General features: G+C 43.4%; 1 protein-coding gene across 1 annotated transcript; it reads left to right on the top strand.

Moving 5' to 3' along the window:
• Positions 1 to 16: 16 nt before the first annotated feature.
• LOC143926865 (olfactory receptor 51E1-like) lies at positions 17 to 1,178 on the top strand. Its single transcript, XM_077450905.1, has one exon. The coding sequence runs from the start codon at positions 116 to 118 to the stop codon at positions 1,064 to 1,066; it is 951 nt and encodes a 316-aa protein (XP_077307031.1). The 5' UTR covers positions 17 to 115; the 3' UTR covers positions 1,067 to 1,178.
• The last annotated feature ends 23,775 nt before the right edge of the window (positions 1,179 to 24,953 follow it).

The following is a 24,953-nucleotide window of genomic DNA, read 5'->3' as shown; positions in this document are numbered from 1 at the left end:
CAAGTTCGCACTACTATCCACAGGGCCTCTACGATTGACCCTTTTCAATTTAAAGCATTTGGATTGAATAGAGCATTTTAAGAATTGTTGATTTTGCAAGACATAATTCGAAGTCATGAGCTCGTCTCTGAAAAATGTCACTGTAACCCACTTTGTTCTGGTGGGGCTTATTGAGATTGAGTCATTTGGATATGTATGTGCTGTTTTGGCTCTCGCAATATTTTCAGCCACATTGTTTATGAGCTCTATGATTGTCTATGTAACCTGGACTGAGAAAAGCTTGCATGAACCTATGTACATCTTAATATGCATCATGGTTATCAATGTGATGTTGGGAAACGCATCTTTTTTTCCTAAGCTGGCCATTGACCTGTTGTCTGGATGCTCAACCATCTCACTCACAGGATGTCTCTGTCAGTCTTTCTGTATCGAGCTTTACGCAACCTATGAAATATTTATTTTTACGGTAATGGCATATGACCGATATCTGGCTGTAGGCCACCCCCTGAGATACCACACTCTGATGACCAATGTTAAAACTCAAACAATATCAGTTGCCCTATATGTTTATGTAGTGGTGATAATATGTGTAAGTGTATTGTTGGTATCAAGGGTAACTTTTTGTGGGGTAAATGTCAGCAATGTCTATTGTGAAGTCATGTCTCTACAACCTCTTGCTTGTAGTGATATAACAATTACCATCATTTATGGAACGATTTTGACCTTGTTAAATTTGATTGGTTGCTTGCTTGTTATAATGTACTGTTACATAAGAACAGTTGTCATCTGTCTGAAACTTTCTGCAGAATCCTCCCAGAAAGCTATACATACACTGATGACTCACATATTGGCCTTCTCCATTTATATTGTCACCCTCTTGTTCCTTAATTTCAGGTACAGTCTAAGCACAGGTTCTGTGTCAAGCAAAGTAGATATTATCATACCTTTGATCGGTACAAGCATAGCTACTTCTGTAAATCCTCTGATCTACGGGATAAGGACCAAAGCTCTCAGGCAGAAAATCGTATGCAATCTGCATAAGTCGCAAACTATAAGAATAAAATGATTTTTTTTTCTTTTTTCAGCAACAATCTTACCATTGTGTTATTTTTCAAAGTTTTTTTTTACCTTTTTTGGGGATTCTGTAGGGAAGAGGTCTGTAGTCCAGCCTTTCAGAGTGTGCCTGTTAGTGTCCTCTATGCATGGGCTGTACTGTCCCAGTCACTTGCTGCTTGAGCTTGCTCCATCCGAGTGTGCTAGAGAAGTGCTATTCTGTGTTATGTGTGGTTAGCATAAGCATGCGCAGCCTATTGCAATAGGATGTGCACCCCCAAAGCTCAAACACAATTTATATTGTCAAAAGTATTGGGACACCTGCCTTTACACGCACAGGAACTTTAATGGTATCCCAGTCTTAGCCTGTAGGTTTCAATATTGAGTTGGCCCACCCTTTACAGCTTCAACCCTTCTGGGAAGCCTTTCTACAAGGTTTAGGAGTGTGTCTATGGGAATGTTTGACCGTTCTTCTCGAATCGCATTTGTGAGGTTGGTCACTGATGTTGGACAAAAAGACCTGGCTCCACTCAAATTCATCCCAAAGGTGTTCTATGGGGTTGAGGTCAGAACTCAGGCCAGTCAAGTTCCTCCACCCCAAACTTGCTCATCCATGTCTTTATGGACCTTGTTTTGTGCACTGGTCCAAATAATTTGGTGGAGGGAGGTTTATGGTGTGGGGTGTTTTTCAGGAGTTGGACTTGGCCCCTTAGTTCCAGTGAAGGGAACTCTAAGCCCCTGTACACACGGCCGGACATTCCGACAACCAAATCCGTCGGATTTTGTCCGTCGGATTTTGTCCGAAACTGTTGCATACACACGGTCGGACAAAGTTGTCGGAAAATCCGATCGTTCAGAACGTGATGATGTAATTTCGTTATGACGGGACTACGTTCAGGCTAGTAGCCAATAGCTTTGATGTAGGAATTTGATCTGAGCATGCGTGGCACTTTGTCCGATCGGAATTCTCTACACATGATCGGAGTATGTCCGATCGGAGCATTTTGTCGGAAAATTTTACCAACAAGTTGGAAAACTTGGTCCGTCGGATACTCCAACGGAAACAGTCCAATGGAGACCACACACAGTCGGCTCGATCGGACACATTCCGTTGGAATCTCCGACCGTGTGTACAAGGGCTTAAGGTGTCAGCATACCAAGTCAATTTGGACAATTTCATGCTCCCAACTTTGTGGGAACGGTTTGGGGATGACCCCTTCCTGTTCCAACATGACTGCCCACCAGTGTACAAAGCAAGGTCCATAAAGACATGCACTTAGCAGGGGTGGTGGAAAATTAACTTCAAGTGCAATAATTCACATTATAATAGTAATCAAAACATATAAAATTAAGTGTAACAATCTAAAAAAATGTAAGTTCCAAAGTGCTATAATGAAATAAACCTCTCAACTAAAAAGTTGTTGCATTTGAAGTTAGTTTGTATTGTAATTATCTGTAGAGGGGTTTCCACCATCCCTGCTAAATTTCATTTGTTATGTCTTGTTTTCAGACTGATGTGTATTATATGTGAAGTTACATATCACAGAGACCAGTATTGTGGTAATGTTGAAGTTTATTGAGATTTCCATACATTAGAGCGTTCCACCACTATTGTTAAGTTATTGATTAGTAAGTTAGCGCTGCACTATTTTTTTGTGGTGTGGGAACACGTAACTGTGCTTAGTGGCAGGCCTTTTACTGACACTTTTTTATTTTACCACCAGCAGTTTATTGTAAATAGTAGTGTGGTGATTACCTATTATACAAAAGATCAGCACGTGTCATTAATAAACATCAACGAATTTCAGGTGGCACTGATGGGCACTGATTGGCAGCACTGATGGGCACTGATTGCCACTAATAGGTGGCACTGATTGACAGCAATGATGGGCACTAATAGATGCCTCCGATTGACACTGATAGGTGGCACTGATTGGCACTGATAGGCAGCACTTGTTAGCACTGATTGGCAGCACTGATGGGCATTGATAGGCATTGATTCGCAACAATGATTGGCACTGATTGGCAGCAATTATGGGAACTGATTTGTAGCACTGATAGGCCGTTCTGATTGGCACTGATTGGCAGCGTGGCACTGATTGGAAGCACCGATTGGCAGCGTTGATGGGCACTAGTTGGTAGCACTGATGGGTACTGATAGGTGGCACTGATAGTCAGAACTGATTGACACTGATAGGCGGCACTGATAGGCAGCACTGATTGGCACTGATAGGTGGCACTGATAGGCACTAATAGGTGGCACTGATGGGCTTTGATTAGCAGCACTTATGGGCAGCACTGATGGGCACTAATAGGCGGCACTGATGGGCTTTGATTAGCAGCACTTATGGGCACTGATTGACAGCACTGATAGGCAACACTTATGGGCACTGATAGGCAACACTGATGGACACTGATTGGAACTGATAGGCAGGACTGATGGGCACTGATAGGTAGCACTGATGGGCACTGATTGGCACTGATAGGCAGCATTGATTGACATTGTTGGCAGAATTGATTGGCACTGATCGGCAGCATTGGTTGGCACTGATAGGCAGCATTGATTGGCATTGATTGGCAGCATTGATTGGCACTGATTGGCAGCATTGATTGGCACTGGTTGGCACTGATAGGCAGCATTGATTGGCACGCACTGATAGACAGTATTGGTTGGCACTGATAGGCAGCATTGGTTGGTGCTGGCAGGGGAGAGGAGCATTTTCACATTCAGCAGAGTAGACTTGACAGAGCAGCTCGGTATGTGAAACTGTCAGCTAATGTAACTACTTGCAGGGAGAGAGAGGACACAACTCAGCTGTGATGTCGGGGATGGGTGGGACCAAGCAGCTATTAACACCAGCTCTCTCTCTCTCTCTCCCTCTCTGCAAGCCGTGACATTACCTGACAGTTCACATACTCAGCGGCTCTGATAAACCTTACGCTCTGCTGCCTGTGAAACTGTTTTACAGGAAGCGGGGGTTACACACTCTCTTACGTTTGAGAAAGGGGTGGCGGTGGATGTGGTATACTTGGATTTTGCAAAAGCGTTTGATACAGTTCCGCACACACGGCTCATGTGTAAGGTAAAGTCTACAGGCTTGGAAATATCAGTTTGTAAATGGATATAAAACTGGCTAAAAGACAGAATTCAGAGAGTCGTGGTTAATGATTCTTACTCTGAATGGTCTAAGGTTATCAGTGGTGTACCCCAAGGACCAGTGCTGGGACCCTTACTTTTTAATATCTTTATAAATGATATAGGGTCTGGGATTAGAAGTACCATTTCTGTCTTTGCAGATGACACCGAGCTGTGCAGTGGAATAATGTCCTTACAGGATGTCTCCAATTTACAAGCCGACCTCAATGCTCTGTCTAATTGGGCGACTATGTGGCAGATGAGGTTTAATGTTGATAAATGTAAAGTTATGCACTTGGGGGCTAAGAATATCCATGCATCATACATACTAGGGGGAGTACAACTGGTGGGATCAATGGTGGAGAAGGATCTGGGGGTTTTGGTAGATCATAAGCTCAATAATAACATGCAATGCCAAGCTGTGGTTTCCAAAGCGAGCAAAGTCCTTCCTTGTATTAGGAGAGGTATGTACTCCAGAGAGAGAGATATCATTTTGCCCCCCTATACAAATCATTAGTAAGACCTCATCTGGAATATGCAGTTCAGGAAAAAGGATATCGAGCATCTGGAGAAAGTACAGAGAAGGGCAACCAAACTGGGAAGAGGCATGGAGGAGCTCAGCTATGAGGAAAGAGTAGAGGAACTGCATGTATTCACTCTTGAGAAGAGGAGATTAAGGGGGGATATGATCAACATGTACAAATACATAAGGGGTCCATATAGTGAACTTGGTGTTGAGTTATTCACTTTACGGTCATCAGAGAGGACAAGGGGGCACACGTTACATCTAGAGGTAAAGAGATTTAATCTCCAAATACGTAAACAACAGTAAGAGCTGTGAAAATGTGGAATAGACTCCCTCCAGAGGTGGTTCTGGCCGGCTCAGTAGATTGCTTTAAGAAAGGCCTGGATTATTTCCTAAATGTACATAATATAACTGGGTACTGACATTTATATGTAAAGTTGATACAGAGAAAATCAGATTGCCTCTCTGGGATCAGGAAGAATTTTTTTCCCTGCTGTAGGAAATTGGATCATGCTTTTCTGGGGGGGGGGGGCTTCCTCTGGATCAACTATGGGTATAGGATTGGGTATATGGGATTGTATGATATTTTTTATTTTATTTATATATTTTTTATGGTTGAACTGGATGGACTTGTGTCTTTTTTCAACCTGACTAACTATGTATGTCTTGAATGCAACATTTTGGGGCAGATCTTGGGAGACAGCATGGGTGATTAGGGTGTGCCCAGGCACACCCGGTACACCCCGTGTGCATGCCTATGGTGGTTCGTTTAGTGTCAATCATTAGGCTTGAGAAGAAGTGAAAGTAAAGGAGCGTCCGGTATCCAGTAGATGCAGGTTTTAAAGATGTTTTAATTGAAGTCACAGCAATAAAATGAGGCCAACGAGTTTTGGGGGACTAAGGACTCCCCCTTCATCAGGGCTGCTGTTGAGAGTTATTAACCACTTGAGATCCGCGCTATAGCCAAATGACGGCTACAGCGCGGATCTCCTTTTCCGGGACTACGTCTATTGACGTCGTCCCGTGCACGAGCGCCCTTCGCGCCCCCTGTGGGGCGCAAGCGGCGCGCTCTGTGATCGGCGAGTCTACGAGACTCGCCTGATCACCGATCCGTGCAAGGGGTCGATCCCGACCCCTTATCACGTGATCAGCTGTCAGCCAATGACAGCTGATCATGTGATATAACGGAGCCGGTAATCGGCTATTATTCCTCCTTGCGCTGTCAGCGCGAGGAGAAAAAAAAAAAGCCGATCACGGCCAGCCCTGCTAGTGCCCACCTGCCCCCTGCCAGTGCCCACCTGCCCCCTGCAGTGCCACATGTTTAAAAAGTAAGTGCCCCCCGTCAGTGCCACCCAGCAGTGCCCATAGTGCCACCCAGCAGTGCCACCCAGCAGTGCCCACAGTGCCACCCAGCAGTGCCACCCAGCAGTGCCCACAATCTGCCTCAAAGGTGCTGCACCCCAGTGCCACTTATCCGTGCCCATCAGTGTCATCTACCAGTGCCCAGCAGTGCCGCCCATCAGTGCCCACCAGTGCCACCTATCAGAGCAACCTATCAGTGCCACCTATCAGTGCCCATCAGTCCCATCTATCAGTGGTACCTATCAGTGCCCATCCGTGCCACCCATCCGTGCCACCCATCCGTGCCACCCATCTGTGCCCATCTTTGCCCATCAGTGCCGCCTTATCTGTGCCCATCGGTGCCGCCTTATCTGTGCCTATTAGTGCCGCCTTAACTATGCCTATCAGTGCCCACCAGTGCAGCCTATCAGTGCCCACCAATGCAGCCTATCAGTGCCCACCAATGCAGCCCACCAGTGCCCACCAGTGCAGCCTATCAGTGCCGCCTAATCAGCGCACTTCAATGAAGGAGAAAAATGACCCGTTTGCAAAATTTTATAACAAACTATTAAACATGATTTTTTTTTTTTTTGCATCTTTTTTTGTTTGTTTAGCAAAAAATAAAACTCCGAGCTGTAACTAAATACCACCAAAAGAAAGCTCTATTTGTGGGAAAAAAATGATAAAAATTTCATTTGGGTACAGTGTTGTATGCCCGCGCAATTGTCATTCAAAGTGCATCAGCGCTGAAAGCTGAAAATTGGTCTGGGACTGAGGGGGGTTTAAGTGCCCAGTAAGCAAGTGGTTAAAGAATGGTCCTGGTGGGAGCTGCCTTTGGCACATGGATCCAACTGATAGATGTCCAAACGCTGAGTGTAGGTTCAGAGGCGTTGGCCTCATTTTATTGCTGTGACTTAAAATAAAACATCTTTAAAACCTGCATTTACTGGATACCGGGCGCTCTTTTACTTTCACTTCTTCTCAAACATACACAGAGATGACCACAAGGCCGTACACCGAGGTAGCAGCTCAGGCCCTAACAGGTCCTCACCACCACCTTTTCCTCAAACCAGGCACAAAATTCTGGGAGCAAACTCTTCATATCTGCTCACACCTTTGCATACCCTACAGCAGTGACTGATTGAGACAGTCCAGTGCGATCTACATCTCCCCTCATAAATCAGCAGGCTTGGGGTCCTTAGGAGATGGATGGGAGGATATTAAATATTTCAGATACTTCCTGGCAAATGGTCTTCTTTCCGGAGCCTCTGCCTGGTGATGATGCTACAGTGAGAACTATGTGTGTCCTCTATTGGACCTAGAGGAAGTAAACTGCAGTGGTCTCCCAAAAGCGAGGTGGTAAATGGATGATTGCGTGAAAAGTGGAAATGAAAGCGATATTTAAGTATTAAGAAAAAACAAACATATTATACTTACATCCTGGCCCCTTCCTTCTGAAGAGCAGAGTGTGTCTGTTCACACATGGAGCTGCAGTTTGTCCACACCCTCCATCTCCTGATTGGCTCAATGGCTGTGAATGACAGCAGTGGGAGTGTCCCTGGATAGTCAAGGCTCTAAAGGACATTGCTGGTATAAGTATTAGCCCTTGTACACACGGTCGGAGATTCCGACAACCAAATCCGTCGATCTTGTCCGAAATTGTTGTATACACACGGTCGGACAAAGTTGTCGAAAAATCCGATCGTTCAGAACATGATGACGTAATTTCGTTACGATGGGACTATGTTCAGGCTAGTAGCCAATAGCTTTGATGTAGGAATTTGATCTGAGCATGCGTGGCACTTTGTCCGATTGGAATTCTCTACACATGATCGGAGTATGTCCGATCTGAGAATTTTGACGGAAAATATTTTCGGCAAGTTGGAAAATTTGGTCCGACAGATATTCCGACGGAAACAGTCCGATGCATACCACACACAGTCGAAATATCTGACAAAACGCTCCGATCGGACACATTCCGTCGGAATCTCTGATCGTGTGTACAGGGGGTTAGAGTGAGGGTGTTGCACAGAGAAGGTTGTTTACCTTCCTGCATAGAATACAGCCACTATAAGGAACTATAGAAGGGTAAGGCCATTTAGTGGTGAAAAGTGAGAATTACCTAACACCATGCTACATTTCCCACCCTGTTAAGCAGGGTGGCACTATTCTTCTGATTGATACCAACAATGGGACCTTCTTCCTCCAGTTAAAAACAATGATAGGGCATTGTTTATGTCTTCCGATGCCAAGATATTTTCTACTCTGACTGGTCACAGTCCGTCTCCCCCCACCTAAAGCTTAAAGGACCATAAACTGGCACTTTGCTTAAAAAGTTTGGAGACCCCTGCTGTTAAGGAAAGCTGTCCCTGGCATTACATGCAACCATAGCAGGAGAACAACGAAAAAGAACAATGTATAAACAAAGATAAATAGTAAACAGTTCACGTAAAGTAATCAGAGTAAAGCACTGGCATCGGTCCACTTATAGTTCACCTAGGCAGCCAAGATTCAGTGTTCTGGAACTGTACATTCTCCTTAGGAGGTTTAGGTGTGCTTGAACTGCACATTCCTCTGTAGTATGGTCCATTCCAAGGGTCCTTCAGCTAAAATATCCTCCTTGGTGTTATTTTGGCAGAAGGTGGACATGCAGGGATGGGTGCAGCCAAGAACAAGTCAACAGTGAACACACATGGGCAAAGCAGGTTATGGTGCAGCTCTTTGTGGGGTCTATCTGGTTTCTTGGGCACAGATGCTTTATGCCGGAAGAGGGCACACAAATATTTGGCAAGGGATTATCATCAATCTGTGATGTGGTAGGAGGCATATGACCCTAGTTTTTTTTGAGCTCAGGATGCTTTGTGTCTGAAGAGTCCAACAAGCATTAATAAGATACTTTAGCTTACTCTTCAGTCACCAGTGACCAAGCTTCAAATAGAAGGTTGGATAGGTTCAGTTCACACACAGCTTTCATGCCAAGCACCACTAGCATCTCAGGGAAGGAAACCTTCCAGATGACCACCACCCTAATCCACTCTATAGTCCAGTGATGGTGAATCTGGTCACCCCAGATGTTTTGGAGCTACATTTCCCACCACAGAGTGCATGAGCATTATGGAAAATGTAATTCCAAAACCTCTGGGTTGCCATCAATGCTATATTCTTTTGGAAGACCTGGACTACATGCCTAACACTCTGCAACACAAATGTTCTGGGTTCTAAGGTAAATGTCCATTGGTACACCAGGGAACCAACAATTAGTATTAAAGTGGTGCACACTTGTGAAACACTTGAAGACAGTATTCATTTAAACCAGTAGATGATGCACACCTATTGAATTCTGCAGATTGAAGCCCATGTTGCTGAACAACAGAGGAAGTTCTAGAGGTGGCTGCAAGCTACCACTTTTGCTGCAATATTCATCTTTAATCCATAGTAGTTACCTCAACCATCCAAACTACGGTACTTCCTCTGAGCCTAGGCTGTCATGGCCCCTCTCCCTTAAGAAGCATCATCATGCCCTCAGAGTATTGCTGCACTGAAAATGCCCCTGCTCTCTTCAGTGCAACAGTAAAGTCACCCACCTCTGGAGAAAGAAGAAGAACTACTTACACAATAAGACTTTCCAGAAGACCCTTGGAAAATGATATGTATGTACAATATATATGTATATATATTTTTTTTCTTTTTCTTACAGAGAATAGGTGCAGGATCTAACCCTACCTATTTGGCCAAGTCCATGCCCCCAACATCACCATTTCACAGGGGACAGAAGTAAAGTGGCATCAAATAATGAGTGTGGTCAAGGCTCAGAATAGTGTTCCATACAAGACACAAGGTCTATGATGTGTAAAACACAAATTACAGGACTCAGGAATGCATAGCAATCAGGCACACTGCTTAAACCAGACTGGCCATCCATCCATTCATTCAGTAAGCACCATACAATGAATTTCACCACTTCTCCATCAACAGCCATTTACAAAAAGAGCTGTGTAAAGCCACCTATGTTGCTGATGTTACCCATTGCACAGAAGAATAGGCTTCTTTCTAGTAATGCAGTGTAACAATGTATGGAAATGTGGTAATGGGCACCGACATCTGGACGTGATGATGTCAGAACATAAGCGATCAAAAAATATCTGGTGAGTGACCCACCTGAAATAGTGGTTCCTTCCTTCACCAGATAATCAGTAGGTAGGTATTGAAGCCTTTTACATTACGTACTTCTGATCTTGGATTAAACATACTAGTTGATTTATGGAGACCTATAAATACAAACTGTTTCCCTGCTACAGTCAAAGCAGTTTTTTTGGCTTGGAGGGCTCTCACTCAACCTTTAGTTTTACTAAACACAACTCAGCTGTTTTTACTCCTTCCTCCACATTGGAGATATAGTCCCCGCTAGGTTCTCCCCGAATAGTTCACCTCTTTGCTGGGGAAGGTGTGGACAGATAGATACAATTACCCATATTTTCTGGACATGAAAGGGCATAAACAGTTTTGAAATAAAATTGTTCTACTTATCTCCCAAATTATGGGGATGATCACCAAGCCCGTCCCAGCATTAGCCCTCATGCTTAGATATTGAACGCTTTCCTATGGAATTTTGTACTATTGTAGTACTTGGCCACTCATTACCAGATCCTGGAGTAGCGACTTGGCACTCAATGTCTCTGAAACCATAACTTTCTTAAAACTTACCCATGAATTTGATATAGCTCTTGCTATCAGAACTGATTCTTATTCTAAATTCCAATGAATATGTAACCCTTGGATACAATGGTTGTCTCCATCACATTAAATTATGTATACTATTATTTGTTGCCAAATGTATATTCATGTCCGTAATTGCCCCTTGTTTTACTTCTCCCCCACTCTGGGCCCTTAAACATGGAGAATGTATGGTCCCATCCCTTTACATTCACCTTTGATTACTTTCATATTTTCTCTGTAAAATTGTACTATATGTAAAACTAAGATAATGGCATTGTGCTTTTGGTATGCTTTTGTTAAAATGGAAAATTTTCGAAAAAAATTATTGCTGAATTAAAGAAAAAAGTGTCTGGTGAGTGAAATTTCTACCTGGGGTGTGAAGAGCACAATATTCATGGTCATTGGATTTTTTGGAGCCCATGAAATCACTAACTGAAGTCACGTGACGTGATGCAACGCATAGGGCCCCCTGCACCGGAAATGATGCAAGACGCCATGCAAATACTATATGCACTTTTTGATCGTTTTAAGTATAATTACAAAGAAGGGTTGTCATTTACAATTTTACACTATGGGAGGCATGTTTGCTTTATTCTAACATGTTGCTTGTTTGCTTTACAACTTGAGGACAGACAGTACACTTACAATACAAATCAATACAGGAGGGATCAGAGGTCCCTGCTCCTTAGAGCTTACAATCTTTTAGAAGTGGAGGTTGCTGGAGTACCTTGGAAGCACATTGAGGATATTATTCAAAGGCTTACATTAGCTTTATATGAGGTGAGAGTTCCGTGAGCACAGACGTGTTGTACAGAGGTGGAAGTTCACTGCTTTTATTATCTAAGAATACACGTGGGTATCATCCAATTAGAAGAAGGTGGTTGGCATAGATCACGTTTGAAGTTTGAACTTTTTTTCAGCTTTTTTATGAACTCAGTGAATTCACTATAAGTATTTGCACTTTTTTATTGGATTTGTTCTAAGGTGGAATCTATGAAATGCATAGATTCCATGACATGTTTCATCTACTTAGACATGATGTCTAAGTAGACGAAACACGTTGGGTCCTGGCCAGGCCATTACGTCCTTCATGCTGTTTTCTGTGTGATTTTACTGATGAACGCTTTTCCTACCAGCTGAATGTAAGTACCGTATTCTGACTTTTAAATAAATCCTCATTATTACGGTTTTAGACTATGTCGAGGTGTTCTGTTTTCTTTTTTGGATGGAACATTACCTGTGTTCTACTAAGAGGAAATTACCCGTGCTTGATGGTGGAGTCGGTGGTCCCTTAAAGTTGCCTTATGGTGTGTCTTTTGGAAAGTGGCTATCAGCGCAGACTGACTTCAGTAAGCATTCCTAATCCTTAAAGGTGGTGGATACTCTTCATGGCTATGAACACTTGATGCCATTGAGTGTATATACCATATCTTGGCTTGTTTTACTATCTTGCATCTAACTTCACATGACAATTTATCATATGTAAACCTTTTTTGTTATTCATTTTTTTAAATTTTACATTGAAATTATCTATTAGCTCTTGCAAGGAGATTCACTTTGTCACACTAGTGTCGGTTCTGTGAGGATCCCTATCAGTGGTGGTCCCTATATGTCATTCTTATCACTTTATTAGTGCTGCCCATTTATTTAATTCTTTTTTTGAACACATCAAGTGACCCTGAGATACATGGCCCTAAAGTCGGGTCACAAAATATTTTCAAATGCGGTTGAAATAATTTCGAATCATCTTGAAATCATTTCGAATGTGGACGATTTTTCGAATTCGGTAGAAAACGAAACGAAATCCAAAAACAAATTTAAGGAAGTTAACGAATATAACTAAACTAAATTAATGAATTAACGAATTAAAACGAAACGAAACTAAACAAATTTTTTCCTTTTGCACATGTCTTCTAACCCCATACTCCGAACACTGGTGTATTCCGGTGTTCCCTCTGGGATGAAGATCATGTGGTTACGGCTCCCAGATTTCGGGGATGGATGATAATATGCTCAGAATAAAAGAAAGCTAGGAAGCTCCTCATAGGGTAAAAAATCCTTTGATTTATTTCATTAAAAAAAAGTATACTACAATTTCCATCTTTAAAAAATGCCACTGATACTGTTTGAACGCATTCAACGGCCCTTCTGTTAAATGAAGACGTGTCGGCAGTTCCACATTCAACTTGCGTTACAGTCTGGCTGGAAGTGACGTGTGAGAACAGAGTCCACTGATTCGTCATACAAGTGCAATGTTTTCAAAGCACTTGAATGACGAAAGGCGTCAGTGGACTCTCTTCTCCCGCGTCACTTCAGGCCAGACATAGTTACATAGTTAGCCAGGTTGAAAAAAGACTCAAGTCCATCAAGTTTAACATTAAAAACAATAAATAAATAAAAAAAAAAATATCGTACAATCCAATATACCCAATTTTATGCCCACAGTTGATCCAGAGGAAGGCAAGAAAAAAAAAAACTCCCAGCAGAGCATGCTCCAATTTGCTACAGCATGGGAAAAAAATTCCTTCCTGATCTCCCAAGAGGCAATCTGATTTTTCCTGGAACAACTTTACCTATAAATGTTAGTACCCAGTTATATTATGTACATTCAGGAAAGTATCCAGGCCTTTCTTGAAGCAATCTACTGAGAAGGCCATAACCACCTCTGGAGGGAGTCTATTCCACATTTTCACAGCTCTTACTGTGAAGAAACCTTTCCATATTTGAAGATGAAATCTCTTTTCCTCTAGACGTAAAGAGTGCCCCCGTGTCCTCTGGGTTGACCGTACAGAGAATAACTAAATACCAAGTTCACTATATGGATCCCTTATATATTTGTACATGTTGATCATATCCCCCCTTATTCTCCTCTTCTCAAAAGTGAATAAATTCAGTTCCTCTAATCTTTCCTCATAGCTGAGCTCCTCCATGCCTCTTATCAGTTTGGTTGCCCTTCTCTGCACTTTCTCCAGTTCCCGATATCCTTTTTGAGAACTGGTGCCCAAAACTGAACTGCATTTTCCAGGTGAGGTCTTACTAATGATTTGAACAGGGGGGGCAAAATGATATCTCTCTCTCTGGAGTCCATACCTCTCCTAATACAAGAAAAGACTTTGCTCGCTTTGGAAACAGCAGCATGTTATTATTGAGCTTATGATCTACCAAAACCCCCAGATCCTTCTCCACTACAGATTCCCCCAGTTGTGCTCCCCCTAGTATGTATGATACATGCATATTCTTAGCCCCCAAGTGTATAACTTTACATTTATCAACATTAAACCTCATCTGCCACATAGTCCCCAATCAGACAGAGCATTGAGGTCGGCTTGTAAATTGGAGACATCCTGTAAGGACATTATGCCACTGCATAGCTTGGTGTCATCTGCAAAGATGGAAATTTTACTTTTGATCCCAGACCCAATATCATTTATAAAGATGTTAAAAAGTAAGGGCCCCAGCACTGAACCTTGGGGTACACCACTGATAACCTTAGACCATTCAGAGTAAGAATCATTAACCACGACTCTCTGAATTCTGTCTTTTAGCCAGACTGTAATGCAAGTTGAATGTAGAACCGCCGACACGTCTCCATCTAACAGATGGGCCATTGAATGACAGCTTGCTCCATGCGGCAGTGGGCAGGAATGACATGGAGTGACCCTGATGACATCCTTGCTGATGAAACATGTTGGGCAGAGTTTAGGGATCATGTGGCGAGACAGGAGTTTGTTGGTGAGTCTGTTGGTTGTGTTGTTTTAGCCAGAAGAGATTGGTGTATGGTTGCTCATGTAGGGATAAGGAGATGATGTACAACACAGATCTCTTGAGGTCATCCTGTGACTGAAGATTTTGTTTTATCTATGTACAAGTGAGTTTATCTCTTTTAGCAACAATAAATGGTGTATTACGGAGAGCACTATCTTTTTTCCTTTTTTTGTATCTGAAAATGAGTGCTCATCCTGGAGTTTAAGCAGTGTGCTGCCACCAGAGGTGAAACATCCATGGCCTGGCTATAAAATGAAAAAGGTGCTTGAGACCTTTGTTCTGTAAAGGTCACATTTATAAGGTGAAGGAGCACCCATAAGTGTTTTGGTGAAGGCTTCAATGATTGTAGCATGGCCCCCTAGAGGGCTGCTTTGATTTACTTGTTCATCTGCATCGTCCTGATCCTGTGAACACTCCAATCCACCTGGCACTCTGGGTTCAGACATCTTTTTGCAGTCACCTTTAAATGACACTAAACACAAGTCAAATATATATATATATATATATATATATATATATATATATATATATATATATATATATATATATATAGTATCTCACAAAAGTGAGTACACCCCTCATATTTTTGTAAATATTTTATTAAATCTTTTCATGTGACAACACTGAAGAAATTACACTTTGCTACAATGTAAAGTAGTGAGTGTACATCTTGTATAACAGTGTCAATTTGCTGTCCCCTCGAAATAACTCAACACACAGCCAGTAATGTCTAAATTGCTGCCAACAAAAGTGAGTACACCCCTAATTGAAAATGTCAAAATTGGGTCCAAAGTGTCATTATTTTGTGAGGCCACCATTATTTTCTAGCACTGCATTAACCTGCTTGGGCATGAAGTTCACCAGAGCTTCACAGGTTGCCACTGGAGTCCTCTTCCACTCCTCCATGACAACATCACGGAGCTGGTGGATGTTGGAGACCTTGTGCTCCTCCACCTTCCATTTGAGGATTCCCCACAGATGCTCAATAGGGTTTAGGTCTGGAGACATGATGGCCAGTCTTTCACCTTTACCCTCAGCTTTTTTAGCAACTCAGTGGTTGTCTTAGCCCTTATACACACGGTCGGACATTCCGATGGAAAATGTCTGATCGGACCGTGTTGTCGGAGAACCCGACAGTGTGTGGGCTCCATCGGACTGTTTCCGTCTGAATATCCGACCGACAAAGTTTTAGAGCTGGGCTATAAAATTTTCCGACAACATGATCTGATCGGACTTTGTCCGATCGTTTGTAGAGAATTCCGATCGGAAAAAGTGCCACGCATGCTCATATCAAATTCCTAGACCAAGGCTATTGGCTACTAGCCTGAACGTAGTCCCCTTGTAACTAAATATTGTCATCACGTTACGAGCGATCGGATTTTCCGACAACTTTGTCCGACCATGTGTATGCAACACCAGTTTCGGCCAAAATCTGACGGATTTTGTTGTCGAAATGTCCAACTGTGTATACAAGGGCTTAGAGGTGTGTTTGAGGTCGTTATCATGTTGGAATACTGCCTTGCAGCCCAGTCTCTGAAGGGAGGAGATCATGCTCTGCTTCAGTATGTTACAGTACATGTTGGCATCCATGGTTCCCTCAATGAACTGTAGCTCCCCAGTGCCGGCAGCACTAATGCAGCCCCAGACCATGACACTCCCACCACCATGCTTGACTGAAGGCAAAACACACTTGTCTTTGTACTCCTCACCTGGTTGCCACCACACACACTTGACACCATCTGAATCAAATAAGTTTAGCTTGGTCTCATCAGGCCAAGGGACATGGTTCCAGTAATCCATGTCCTTAGTCTGCTTGTCTTCAGCAAACTGTTTGTAGGCTTTTTTGTACATTATCTTTAGAAGAAGCTTCCTTCTGGGGCGACAGCCATGCAGGCCAATTGGGTGCATTGTGCGGGGTATGGTCCGAGCACTGACAGGCTAACCCTCCACCTCTTCTACCTCTGCAGAAATGTTGGCAGCACTCATATGTCTATTTCCCAAAGACAACCTCTGGATATGATGCTGAGCTTGTGCCCTCAACTTCTTTGGTCAACCATGACGAGGCCTGTTCTGAGTGGAACATGTCCTGTTAAACCACTGTGTGGTCTTGGCCACCATGCTGCAGTTCAGTTTCAGGGTCTTGGCAATCTTTTTATAGCCTATGCCATCTTTATGTAGAGCAACATTTCTTTTTTTTAGATCCTCAGAGAGTTCTTTGCCATGAGGTGCCATGTTGAACTTCCAATGACCAGTTTGAGAGAGTGAAAGAGATAAGTCTAAATTTAAAACACCTGTTCCCCATTCACACCTGAAACCGTGTAACACTAATGAATCACATGACACTGGGGAGGAAAAATAGCTACTTGGGCCTAATTTGTACATTTTCCCTTAGGGGTGTACTCACTTTTGTTGCCAGCAGTTTAGACATTGGATACCACAGATGGAATGATCAGCAGGACGAGCCAATCTTTCCCTGATGTCCAGATACACCTAACCCAGAATCATCCAGTAGCATTACTAACAGCCCATGGAGGGGGACTGATGAGACTATCCATTCAGGTAATGTAAGCAAAAGATCTCCTGAGCAAAAATGGAAGCCAGTTCCTTAGATGTGGGCAACTTCCTAAGTTGTCCATAGACAAATGGGTCCAAGGCCTCTCTTCATTGGGTATGGGTTGTAGGAGACCTACTGAAAGGTGTCGTGGAGTCTTACTCTGAGCACACACGGAACAAGCAGCTACAAAGGCGGCTACATCAGCATGTAGACTAGGAACCAGAATTGTTGAGAAATGGCCCAAAAGCAGCCTTCAAAAAATACAAGATTGAGGGATCATCATCAGCATTCAGATGTTATAAAGAATGCAACAAGAAACGTAAGGGTGCAATTATGGTGGCTAAGATAGAACATGAATGACACATAGCAGAGGAGAGCAAAAAAAATACCCAATAAATTCTTTAAGTATGTAAAAAGTAAAAAAGGGAGGACAGACCATATTGGCCCCATAAAGAATGAGGAAGGACCTCTGTTACAAAGGATGGGGAGATGGTGAAGGTATTGAATTTATTCTTCTCCTCAGTCTTCACAAGGAAATTAGTGGGCTTCAGTAACCAAAACGGCAGTGTTTATCCTTATGACACATCACAGGAAGCACCCCCATTGTTAACAGAGGACAGAATTAAAATTAGACTTGGGAAACTTAACATTAATAAATCACTGGGACCAGATGGCTTGCATCCGAGGGTACTTAGGGAACTCAGTCAAGTAATTGCCAGACCATTGTTCCTAATTTTTACTGACAGTCTACTGAATGGAATGGTATCAGGTGATTGGAGAAAAGCCAATGTAGCACCAATATTTAAAAAGGGCCCAAAAGGAACAGACTACTAAAATCAGACAAATTTCAATCCATACATACCCCATTAGCCTCAATATTGGGAAACGTGAATTTCACCCTGGGCCTCACTCCTAGAACATTTGAATGGTGGACGAATAAGGGACTACTGAGAATAGCAGATATATGTAATCATAGGGCCATCTTAACGAGAACGGCACTAGAGGAAAAACATCAGCTACCAATCTCAGAATTCTTTAGATACACACAGATAGTACACTTCTTGTCTACTATATCAAGAAATTCAGACATAGCTACGATGACCCCCATGCAATATTTCTGCACACAGTACGAGAAGAACAGAGGGCATATCTCTGAAATATACACAGTCCTAACGAATTGTACTGAAAAGTTGGAATATATGAAGAGATGGGGGGCTGACCTCCAGAAGAGTATTGAGTTGGACGAGTGGCACAAAATAGTCCAGGGGGCCACGAAATTCATCATAAATATCTCACAGAGCACTGTTCAATCCATTATCCGAAAATGGAAAGACTATGGCACAACTGCAAACCTACCAAGACATGGCCATCCACCTAAACTGACATGCCAGGCAAGGAGAGCATTAATCAGAGAAGCAGCCAAGAGGTCCATGGTAACTCTGGAGAAGCTGCAGAGATCCGCAGCTCAGGTGGAAGAATCTGTCTATGGGACAACTATTAGTCGTGCTCTCCACAAATCTGGCCATTATGGAAGAGTGGCAAGAAGAAATCTATTTTTGAAAGAAAGAAGTCCTGTTTGCAGCAAACATGTTGAAGAAGGTGATCTGGTCAGACAAGACCAAAATGTAACTTTTTGGTCTAAAAGCAAAATGCTATGTGTGGTGGAAAACTAACACTGCCATCACACTGTACACACCATCCCCACCATGAAACATGGTGGTGGCAGCATCATGTAGCGGGGATCCTTTTCTTTAGCAGGGACAGGGAGGCTGGTCAGAGTTGATGGGAAGATGTATGGAGCCAAATACTTAGAAGAAAACCCATTAGAGTCTGCAAAAGACTTGAGACTGGGGCAGAGGTTTATCTTCCAGCAGGACAACGACCCCAAACATACAGCCAGAGACAGGGGCGGGCTGGGCTGGGGGGCAGAGTGGCAATTTCCCCCCAGGCTGCTCTGATTCCCTGTAAAAGGGCCGCTATACACCCAGCTCAGAAATGCGCATGTGCAGTTTCTGGAGCCGGCCAAGTGCTACTGCTTGGGCAGCTCCAGTGGGGGGTAAACAGGGCTGGATCCTGAATTAGCGGCCAAATTGCAGCGATCCCTCCATGATCTCCATCCCATGCTGCAGCTGCGATGTGTCCTGTGGCAGGGACGTTGGCTGCACCTGTCACAGGGCTGAGAGTGTGTGTGTTCCGTCTTGCAGAGTACACAGTACAGCCCTCCTCTAGTCTACACTAATGAGAGAACGATCAGCTCTCCCTGTGCCCGCCCATCTCTCCCTGTGCCCGCCCACACTCAATGCAGCCGTGTGCTGTGCTGTGTAAGGGGATATGTGGGCGGGAAACTTTAAAGTCGGGACTCGGCAGCCACAAAGTCCCATCCTAAACATGAAGACACTGACTGAGCCAGTGAGCCTCCTGCTGGGACTGTGCATTGTGCAAGTGAGTGAGCTGTGACCATACTCCCCTCCTCCTCCTCCCTCTCTTCTATCCTACTCTGTCTCTTACTCACTCAGCCTTATCATTTAACCTCTTGCCTGCCAGGCACTTTCACCTCCTTCCTACTCAGGACAATTCACAGCTTTCAGTGCTCTCACGTTAAGGCTGGGTTCACACTGCTGCGGTGACGAGAATCGGATGTGGTTCACACCGCACTGCAGTGCAAATCACATCCGATCTCTGTGCGATGCGATTTCAGCCATACAGATAGTATGGTTGAATTCGCATTGCACCCGGCCCAAACTCGCACAGGACCCTTTTTTTGGTCCGCAGCAGAATCGGATGGCATGGGTGTTCACACCATGCGATCCGATTCCTGCCCGAGTTTGCAGATCGCACTGCGATATGCGAACTGATCTGGGGGTGTCATTAACGTTTCACTGACACTACCAGCAGTTCGCATAGGGCAGTGTGAACTGCCGGCGGGAGGCATGCGATGCGGGAAGCCGCAGCGGATTCGCAGCGTTCCCGCATCACTGCAATGTGAACCCAGCCTAAACCCAGGTTCTCATTGGAGTGATTTGGCATGCAATCGGCGCAACAATTCCACTTGCATTGTCAAACCGATTCCCAAAAGTAGTTTCTGTACTACTTTTGGCAACTTCGGAATGCGATTTCAATAGACAGACATTTGTATAGGAACACGCACAGATGCACTGAAATCGTACCCCAAAGTCGGGATTGACATGCGAATATGAAATCGTTCAATAGTTCATCTGTACTCGCTTGATTTATTTCCCGATGTTAGTGTGAACCTGGGCTCTGAATGATAATAGCGCTGTCAAGCAACACTGTACCCATATTACATTGTTGTCCTTTTTTCACACAAATGGAGTTTTCGTTTTGGTGGTATTTAATCACCACAGGGGGGTTTATTTTTTGCTAAAATATGAAAAAAGCAAAAAAAAAAAATAAATGTAAATACATTGTCTTGAAAAGTATTCATACCCCTTGACATTCCCCACATGTTGTCATGTTACAACCAAAAATGTAAATTTATTTTATTGGGATTTTATGTGATAGACCAACACAAAGTGTTACATAATTGTAAAGTGGAAGGAAAATAATAAATGATACAAATAAATATGTGAAAAGTGTGGGGGAGGGGCATTTGTATTCAGCCCCCTTTACTCTGATACCCCTAACTAAAATCTAGTGGAACCAATTGCCTTCAGAAGTCACCTAATTAATAGAGTCCACCTGTGTGTAATGTAATCTCAGTATAAATACAGCTGTTCTGTGAAGCCCTCAGAGGTTTCTTAGAGAAACTTAGTGAACACCAGACAGGTCAGGGATAAAGCTGTGGAGAAGTATAAAGCAGGGTTATGTTATAAAAAAAATCTCCCAAGCTTTGAAACCTCACGGAGCTCTGTTCAATACATCATCAGAAAATGGAAAGAGTATGGCACAACTGCAAACCTACCAAGACAAAACTGACCGGCCGGGCAAGGAGAGCATTCATCAGAGAAGATGTGGAAGAAGGTGCTCTGGTCAGATGAGACCAAAATTCAACTTTTTGGCCTAAAAGCAAAACGCTATGTGTGGGGGAAAGTAACACTGCCCACCCGTGACGCATGGTGGTGGCAGCATCATGTGGGGGGGATGGTTTTCTTCAGCAGGGACAGGGAAGCTGGTCAGAGTTGATGGGAAGATGGATGGAGACAAATACAGGACAATCTTAGAAGAAAACCTGTTAGAGTCTACAGAAGACTTGAGACCGGGGCGGAGGTTCCCCTTCCAGCAGGACAAGGACCCGAAACATCCAGCCAGAGCTACAATGGAATGGTTTACATCAAAGCATATTCATGTGTTAGAATGGCCCAGTCACAGTCCAGACCTAAATCCCATTGACAATCTGTGGCAAGACTTGAAAATTGCTGATCACAGATGCTCTCCATCCAATCTGACAGAGCTTGAGATATTTTACAAAGAAGAATGGGCAGAAATGTCCTCTCTAGATGTGCAAAGCTGGTAGAAGTTCACTGATAGGTGGTGGCACTGATGGGCACTGATGGGTGGCACTGATAGGTGGCACCGATAGGTGGAACTTATGGGTGGTATAATTGGGCACTGATGGGTGGCAATGAAAGGCAGCACTGATTGGTGTCACTGATGGGCACAGACTGGCGTCACTTGCTGGGCACTACTAGGGCAGCACTGACAACATGTTGCACTGACAACATCAGTACCCTAATTGTCTGTTCAGTCTCCCCTGCGAGATGCCCCTGATCGGCTCTCTTTACATGCTGTGATTTACATGTGATTGGCTGTTATTGGACACTCACATGGCCAATCACATGGGTAAACAGCCGCGTCATCGGCTCTTTACCAAGACCGGGGTCATGCTGTCATTGCTGTGTCCTATTTGTCTTGCTTCATAATATCAATACATGTTATAAAACCCGTTGGGCATGGATGGTGGGCTGATTCGGTGGTACAATGGGCCACTCGACTGGACTTGCCCCCCAGGCTTAACGCTGCCAGCCCTCCCCTGGCCAGAGCTACAATGGAATGGTTTAGATCAAAGCATATTCATGCATTAGAATGGTCCAGTCAAAGTCCAGACCTAAATTTGTGACAGAACCGCTTGGCACCCGATTAGGTGCTTCCTTCTGCTAAAGAGTACCTCCTGTCCTCCAGACGGTTCTGAGCAGACCGAGAGCTAATATCAGCATTTGTTACCCCAAACATCATACAGAAACAAGATGTGAGGTAAAATCCAAAGGAATGACTGTTTATTGAAATTCAGACACATACTTTGTACCCCACAGGAGGATTTTCTCCTCCTGATCATATTACCCTAGCAATACAAACAGTAAACAGGAATATAATTAACATAGCTAAAGAACAACCAACATATACTATATGCTAATCCACATCTTGCAACTAATAGCTGACAGTAGGAGAACGTAGCTAGCGGGAGTTTTCCATGAAGCACACGGGAGCAATGAAACAGATTGGATCAAAAGTAGTTTTTAATTATTCGAATTGTTTATGAAATATTCATATCAATTGATTCCGTACATTTTACTATATATTAATATTTTTATATTTTTACACATATACAATTCATAAAAAATATTGCACATTGATTACACATTCCAACAAAAAGTTGGTACATATATTATGAGATACAAGCAGTAATTGAAACATGATTTAGTATAATGGAATTAATGACTGTGCAGATATTGCAGAGGAGCCACAAAAATAGAATTAAAATGGAAGTAAAAAGGAAAAAAGAAACAAATAAGGAAGGAACGAAGATCAGAAGGATTCATACGTATATATACACGCGGTTGTTGTTAGCTCTATGCGTTTCAAGGCCTTATAGCCTATCATCAGGAGCAAAACCGTGTTAGGGATCTATAGAAAAAATAATAAAAGGGGAATGAATAATATTTTATTATGAAAAATTCAAAAAGGGCCAACCCCGAGCAGGGGAAAATACCCCTGAACTTAATTAGCCCTGTTACTTACATGAGGGTCCTCGCAGTGGTGGACCTTTCTTTCTTTTCCATAAGGTTATCAACATAAACATGTAACATTCCACAATGGTTCCATAACAAGGTACAGTGGTCACAATATTAATCACCTGTTGAAGAGATGAGCAGACTGACAGAAACAATAGGTGACTTAATTATCATAAATACCAATAGGAGAAAGACACCTAGAAGGCATACTATGGGAGAGACCTACTTACAATAAGCAATGTATATCAGTAGACCCCAGACAGGTTGCTTTGAGCTGATTAGATTAACATCTGCTCTGAGTCTCACAGTGTGGAGCAGTCATTGTTGGTAATGTGGTATCTAAGCCCTAAACATGGATCCCGGGCCTAGATTCCCAGAGTCTCTGTGTTTTGGGGAGACATGAACTTGAATCAGAAACAAGACCACTCCAAGGATCCCCCAGACATATACCTCCCAAAGAGTTGTGTTCCCTTAAAAAACTAAATGAAATTACAAAAAAGTAAAAATGAGCGGTCACGCTATACTCACGCTGCACTATCACTAGATTCACACTATCGTGACACTAAAGTAAAAATGAACAGTCACATTACACTCACACTACACTATCACTAGATTCACACTAAACTGATACTTTACACTCACAATAGAATCACAACAGCCCACTATAGCACACTCGCTAGTAGCAATGAACAGAGCCCTGTTCTATTTCTTTCCACACAAATATCACACTGCAAATGACTGCTATGGGAAGAATATTTGTATAGTGTGTGAGGCGAGACTAAGGGCAATGATCCATGATTTGATAGAGTCATCATGACAGTGTCCAATAATGGCTCTGATAGTGCTATGTGCACTGATTGGGCAATGCTTTCATTGCTTCAGCCAATCAAGGCTTCCAATGCACTGTGTGGCGGCGCAGTGCATTGTGGTTGTTTGGTGTGCCGAACAAATGGTCAAGCTGTCATCATCCTGTTGCTGTTATTGGTCCTGATCCAGACCCCCCTTCTTGTCATTATGGCTATGTTTAAATTTCCAGTGGAGTGCTGACTTTCTAGGAGGGCCACCCCCCTCATCTACAAGTTGTCCTTTGCCCCCTACATCCCTGAAATGGAAAAGGAAGAGAGCTCCGCTTTCACTTAAAAGATCGGCTTGTGACTTAGAGTCCACCTAAGCAACTGCTGTGGCCTAGATGCGGCTGCTTAACCAAGTCACCAAGTAAAGGGGTCTCAGTCATGTTCCGTGAATGTTTGGCCTTAAGTGGGGCCAAAGGGCATAAGTCATGTCACCTGTACTTTTCTTCTGTACTGGAAGGGGAGTCCCTGGCCCATGTTGCTAATGTGGGACCAGAATCTATGGACACTTTATGAAAATATGTGCTTACTATGGACACTTTGCGAAGATATCCAACCAGTTCCCAGGAGGGAACAACCTGTTCCGTGAACGGCAGCGTTAGGGGCAGTTATGGATGACCCATCTATGAGAATGTCAGAATAGATGTGTAGTTGGCTCCTCTGTATTCAGGCAACTTTGGAAAGTGCTGGAAAAGGAGTGACTCATGCACATCAGCAGCATGAATATGGATGCCATCTTAACCAATTACAAACATAGGGGATCCTATGCATGCTGGAAAGGGTATTTATATTCAGTGGAGCACACAGGAAGTTGTCTTTTCCTGGAGAAGAGAGTCCAGCAGAGGAGTAAGTGCTTTGCCCTCCTCAGCACTTGCTGCCATGTGGCCTCGGATGGGAGGCCTGAGAGCTGAAATGAGTGCTCTGAAGAGCTGACTGAGGGGGAGCCGTTCCATGAGATCTGTCTGGGATCACTGGAGGGTGCTGCTGGAGGATTGGAAGGAGGCTACCATTCAGTCCAGACGCCTTGTGAGTACAGACTGCA

Source organism: Lithobates pipiens, unplaced genomic scaffold (assembly GCF_037356315.1).
Source record: "Lithobates pipiens isolate NorthernLeopardFrog02 unplaced genomic scaffold, aLitPip1_a1.2 Scaffold_23, whole genome shotgun sequence".
Taxonomy (NCBI): Eukaryota; Metazoa; Chordata; class Amphibia; order Anura; family Ranidae; genus Lithobates; species Lithobates pipiens.
The sequence above is the reverse complement of the archived record's forward strand: the minus strand, read 5'-3'. Positions and strand labels throughout refer to the sequence as shown.